Source organism: Malus domestica, chromosome 10, assembly GCF_042453785.1.
Source record: "Malus domestica chromosome 10, GDT2T_hap1".
Lineage (NCBI taxonomy): Eukaryota > Viridiplantae > Streptophyta > Magnoliopsida > Rosales > Rosaceae > Malus > Malus domestica.
Genome location: NC_091670.1, coordinates 1,272,136 through 1,277,755, shown reverse-complemented (window position 1 = coordinate 1,277,755; position 5,620 = coordinate 1,272,136). Strand labels below are relative to the sequence as shown.

The 5,620-nt window shown below is 43.3% G+C and overlaps 1 protein-coding gene across 1 annotated transcript; it reads right to left on the bottom strand.

Annotated features, from left to right (window-relative positions):
• Positions 1 to 2,429: 2,429 nt before the first annotated feature.
• LOC139189043 (uncharacterized) lies at positions 2,430 to 4,935 on the bottom strand. The gene is made up of 4 exons (XM_070807282.1): positions 3,372 to 4,935; positions 3,191 to 3,264; positions 3,010 to 3,107; positions 2,430 to 2,834 (listed from the first exon to the last, which is right to left on the bottom strand). The coding sequence occupies exon 1, from the start codon at positions 4,744 to 4,746 to the stop codon at positions 4,072 to 4,074; it is 675 nt and encodes a 224-aa protein (XP_070663383.1). The 5' UTR covers positions 4,747 to 4,935; the 3' UTR covers positions 2,430 to 2,834; positions 3,010 to 3,107; positions 3,191 to 3,264; positions 3,372 to 4,071.
• Positions 4,936 to 5,620: the final 685 nt, after the last annotated feature.

Below are 5,620 nucleotides of genomic sequence, written 5' to 3'. Positions count from 1 at the left end.
GGTTTCTATCATTCGTACACTTTCTTTTGATCAGGCATCCCTCTCCAGCATGGGAAGCGAAGGAAGCCACAGCACACAGAATGACACCCCCCTTGCACATAGTGCGAAACAACGAAAGAAGGAAGGAAAACGAGTTCTTCTTCAAGCTAAAGTCGATGAGTTGGAAGCTCAGAACAACAAGATAGCAATGAGGAATGAGGTCCTCCAGGAGCAATATGAGAAGCTATTCGAGACACTTCACGAAGCTAGGCAAGCTCAGACACGCGAGCTTGTTGCCCCCGTGGAAGTCAACCATCAACTGGGTGCCTTCCAACATGGAGGGTCACATGCATTCGACATAGATATCCCTGATAGGGAACAAATTACCCCTCGATTTGATAATCAACATGAGGCTTCTCTTAACCCAGTTGCTTCGACCCGAACCATGAGAAGCGGAGGGAGACACCTCTTTGCTGAAGGGGCAGAAGGATCGAAAGCCGTCTTTCACGATTGTCGGGATTTCCTGAAGCAACGTCGAGAGAATTCCATCCATATAAGCTCAAAGATCAATGACCCAAGGATGTCTGAGAGACTCGGTCCCCTGCCACGGCCCGAGCCGGCCACCAACTTGGGGAAGGTGCAACAAGTCCTAGAGAGACATGAGGGTACAGGGGACTCAGAGGTGTTCCGACAGACATACCCTGGAAGCCAGTACAGCGAGTCCAGGGAAAAATCACATGCCCTTGATCAAACCTTCCTAATTCCAAGAGGAGATGGAGATTTACGAAAGAAAGCTCCAGTGGCACATAACTCCGCTCAGGACCCCCTTGTCCTACAACTTCTTGAGGAAGTAAACAAGTTGAAGGCTGAACGTCAGGCTGAAATACCTGACTGGAACCAACCCAGGCCTGGCCCTCTTACAAGGAGGATCCTCAACACCCCCTTCAAGCAAAGACAAAGCAGAAGCTTGGCTTGCAACTTTATACTGGAAAAGAGGACCCGATTGAGCACCTTAACCTCTTTGAGTCCACCCTGGCATATCGGATGCACACCGACGAAGAGCGATGTCTTCTCTTCCCCTCCACCCTCTCTGGCGGAGCTCTAAATTGGTATTGTCGTCTTACACCTGAGACGGTAGACTCATTTGAGGAATTGAGGAAACTATTTGTTTCCCAACACATTTTCCAAACCGATCGCTTGCACTCTACAGATGACCTGTACACTATCCGCCAGAGGCCAGACGAGTCATTACGTATGTATGCTGGCCGCTTCAGCCATGAATACTCCCGGTGTGCCGAGGCAGACGACAAGACTGCCCTCAAAGCCTTCACGGCAGGCCTACGTGATTGTTTCTTTAAATACATGATCAATGCCAATACTTGGAAGACTTACTCTGAGGTGATGGCGCAGGCTTATAACCATGCCTCCGCCGAGGCAAAGACATATCAGGAGAAACCCCCTCACCCAACGCCATGGAGGAAGAACTAGCAATAGCTAAAGTTTGACGGTTGGGAAGATCATCCAATGTTTCTCTAGTACAGGACTCTAACAAAGACCCTGAAGACTCCGACATTGCAGACTCAGACTTAGAGCTAAAGCTAGAAGAACCCTCATCACTAGAACTTCCAGGCTCTGACATCTACAATAAGAAGAAACAAATTCTATCACTACATGCATGATCAAAACCGTGTCAAGCGCCAAAAAAAAAAAAAAAAAAAAAAAAAAACAGCTTCACCCGAAAAGCTTCACCTCCAAAACTTCACCAAAAAAGCTTCATCCAAAAAGTTTCACCCAAAAAGCTTCACCTAAAAAAGCTTCACCCAAAAAAAAAAAAACTTCACCTCCAAAAAGCTTCACCCAAACAGCTTCACCTAAAAAAGCTTCACCCACAAAGCTTCACCTAAAAAGCTTCACCCACAAAGCTTCACCCAAAAAGCTTCACCTCCAAAACTTCACCCAAAAAGCTTCATCCAAAAAGTTTCACCCAAAAAGCTTCACCTAAAAAAGCTTCACCCAAAAAAAAAAAAAAAAACTTCACCTCCAAAAAGCTTCACCCAAACAGCTTCACCTAAAAAAGCTTCACCCACAAAGCTTCACCTAAAAAGCTTCACCCAAACAGTTTCACCTAAAAAAGCTTCACCTAAAAAGCTTCACCCACAAAGCTTCACCCAAAAAACTTCACCCGAAAAGCTTCACTTAAAAAAGCTTCACCTACAAAGCTTCACCTAAAAAAGCTTCACCTAGAAAGCTTCACCTACATAGCTTCACCCAGAAAGCTTCATCTACAAAGCTTCACCATCAAAGCTTCACCTCCAAAGCTTCACCTACAAAGCTTCAACACAAAACCTTGCTCCAAATAAACAAATTTTGTTCACAAAACCCAAGATGCCCTTGAACTTGTACAAAAACACTTGGGTAAACATAAACATTTTTTGTTTTACACCCACAAGGGCCCAAAATTTTCCTTCTTATTTATTCACTTATATATGTTCCCAAACATATTATAATAGATCCAACAACAAGCCAAAGTCCCAAGTTTCATAATGGACAAAAGTACAAGCAATTCATCAATAATGAAGGTGCTACAAAACTTGGAATCTGCCCCAAAATAGAAATCCAACCCAAGAGACTTTTTCTCTCTCTCCCTCTTCCGCCTCCTTTCATCTATCAAATTTCTGCAACCTCTGCTCTTCTCCAATGGAGCTGAATTTTGGACACCCTATAGTTTTTGAGCATATGAACAACTTTCAAGAAGGAACCATTTCTGTTTGAGCGACGGAAATTAAAGTGTTGAAGCTCCAAACATGACAGTCGGATTCTTGCAGATTTCGAAGCTGCTATGATGTTTCGAAGATCTGGAAATATTTAACCATTAGTTCATTCTGAATTTTTGATATGTTATGAAAGAGACGATGAGGCACAACTTCAATGAAGAAAGCATGCTGATCTGAACAATAGAAAATGGAGTTTCGAAGCTCACAACAAATCTGACGGGTTGACAGAAAAATAATAACCAGTCATTCATCATACCTAAATTTCTTGAGTTATACAGCTCCGAGGGATCTCAAATTTGGATATGTTGTAGTTCACAAGCTGAGGAACAACTTCAATGAAGAAAGCATGCTGATCTGAGCAAGAGAAAATAGAGTTTCAAAGCTCACAACAAATCTGACGGGTTGACAGACAAATGATAAACAGTCACTCATCATACCTGGATTTCTGGAGTTATACTGCTCCGAGGGACCTCAAATTTGGATATGTTGTAGTTCACAAGTTAAGGAACAACTTCGATGAAGAAAGTATGTTGAGATGAACAAGAAAAAATGGAGTTTAGAAGCTCACAACAAGTCTGACGGGTTAACAGAAAATTGATGAACAGTTACTCATCATACCTGAATTTCTGGAGTTGTACTACTCCGATGGATCTCAAATTTGGAGATGTTGTAGTTCACAAGATAAGGAACAACTTTCATGAAGACGACTTTGCGATCTGAGCTATAGAGAATGGTGTTATCTTGCATCCACTCAGGCTGATTAGTGGAAACGAAAAGCAATTCCACCAAAGAAAAAGATGAAAAAGAGAGAAAAGCTACTAATTGCACTTGATCTTGTCTAGTCAATAGCATGCAGCATCAAACACACAAAAGTTGGAAATATTTTTAGACAAGGCATATGCGAATGTGTGACATCGAAACAAGGATTCGTTACTTTGACAAATTAGTAACAAGCGAGACACCTCATTCGGCAACTCTCTTCGCCTGAAGACTTGGGGGACTCCCACCATATGCTACTGCACCTTAATACTCGGCAGTCTCACAACCACTCAGTGACTTGGATTTTTCAAGTCTCCAACCGAGAAGTTTTCCTCACTCGGGAAATTAAGGGAACACTACCTCAAACTACATGCTTCACTCACAAAGCTTCAACAATACAGGTTTCAACAAAAGCAAAAATTCAAAGAACTTTATGAAGAAGGCTTTGGTGTATTTAACACAATATATTGAAATGAAGCAAAGCTTATTTATTAATATTTTCGATAAGCCACAAATATGTACATATACATGAGTCAAAATAAACAAACAAAAGGAGCCTTCACAAAGGTTGCTTAGGGGAAGTCTCAGCAGTCGGTAGAGCCCCAGAAAGAGAAAGCACCGGAGGGTGGTTATCCGGAGCCTCAGTACTTGACAAAACCCCAGAAGGAGGAGGCATTGGAGGTTCATCATTTGAAGCTTCATTACCAGGTACAGCCCTAGAGGACGAAGGCAATAAATGCCTTTGGAACAAACCCACAAACCGCTGATGATCAAGTAAAACCTTACCATCAGATTCCTTCATCTGGTCAAGCTTCCTCTTCATGTTTGTAGCATAGTCATGGGCGAGCCGGTGCAACTGCTTATTCTCATGCTTGAGCCCTCTAATCTCCTGTTTGAGACTCATCACTTCAGCAGCCAATGATTCAACTTGGCGGGTTCTAGCAAATAGGCGTTGGGCCATATTAGACACAGAACCTGCACACTGAACACTAAGAGCCAGAGAGTCCTTAACAGCCAACTCATCAGACCGTTTGGAAAGTAGTCTGTTATCTTTGGGAGTGAGAAGGTTCCTGGCTACCACTGCAGCGGTCATATCATTCTTCATCACAGAATCCCCAACGGTAAGAGGACCAGTAGGGGATATGAAGGATGGGCGCCATATGTTGTCTGGAGAAGGCGTGGCTGTCTCTTCTCCAAGGTTCAGGTCAAAACGACGGTCGGAGGGTCCAGACATTTTCAAATGTGTTGAAGAAGGAAGAGGTCAGACAAATCAAGATCTTAGAAGTGCAAGAAATGAGCTTCTACTGGTAGAGATTCAGGTGTGCTGTGGAACTTAATGCCAGCCTCTATAAAAATCTGCACTCGACGGAGCTTCAGAAATCGAAGAGGCGTTTGCTTTCTCAAAAGCTGGGCTGCTCAGAGACCACGAGGGCCGATCTCAGAAATCGAAGAAGCACCTGCTTTTTCAGCCTCGTCAGCACCTGTCACATGCACAATCAGCTTTGCGAAAATTACGGGCAATCTGTCGAAGATTTCTGGTGAAGTAAAAAGCACGTGAATCTTACTGTTCAATCACCGCTCTCCATATGCACCATCAACTCCTCAGGTACCACATATAACTTTGTCAAAGATCTCTGACAAAGTTTAGGCACGAGAATTTCGAAGTTCCAGCTACCCTACTATTACCCATAAGGGTAAAGGAACAGCACCACTGCTTGACAACTGGAAAGTCCCTATGTGTGTCGACCTCCGTGTTTTGCGGCAAGACAGGTTGGCAAGAACGTCCAACCTTTACTCACATTCGAGAAAAGACTCCCAACATAATTACTTTCTCAAAAACCGGAGTAGCACCGCTTTCCGAATCTCGAGAGTCAGATCCTCGACGGGATTGCTTGTTCGAAAACTGAAGAGGCACAACTCTCAGAACTTCGAGAGCCAGATTTCCTTAGATAAAGCTTGTCTGTAATCTTCACACGTAATATCAGCTTTCCAGATACCACATACCACTTTTTCAAAGTGCTCTGACAAAATTAAAACACGTGAAGCTGGCAAGAAGGGTAAAGGAATAGCATTACTACTTGTTATTGGGAAATCCCTATATACATTGA

What these genes read in the sequence shown, in the direction of transcription:
- LOC139189043 (XM_070807282.1), bottom strand. Translation starts at nt 4,746, where the DNA reads ATGTCTGGACCCTCCGACCGTCGTTTTGACCTGAACCTTGGAGAAGAG.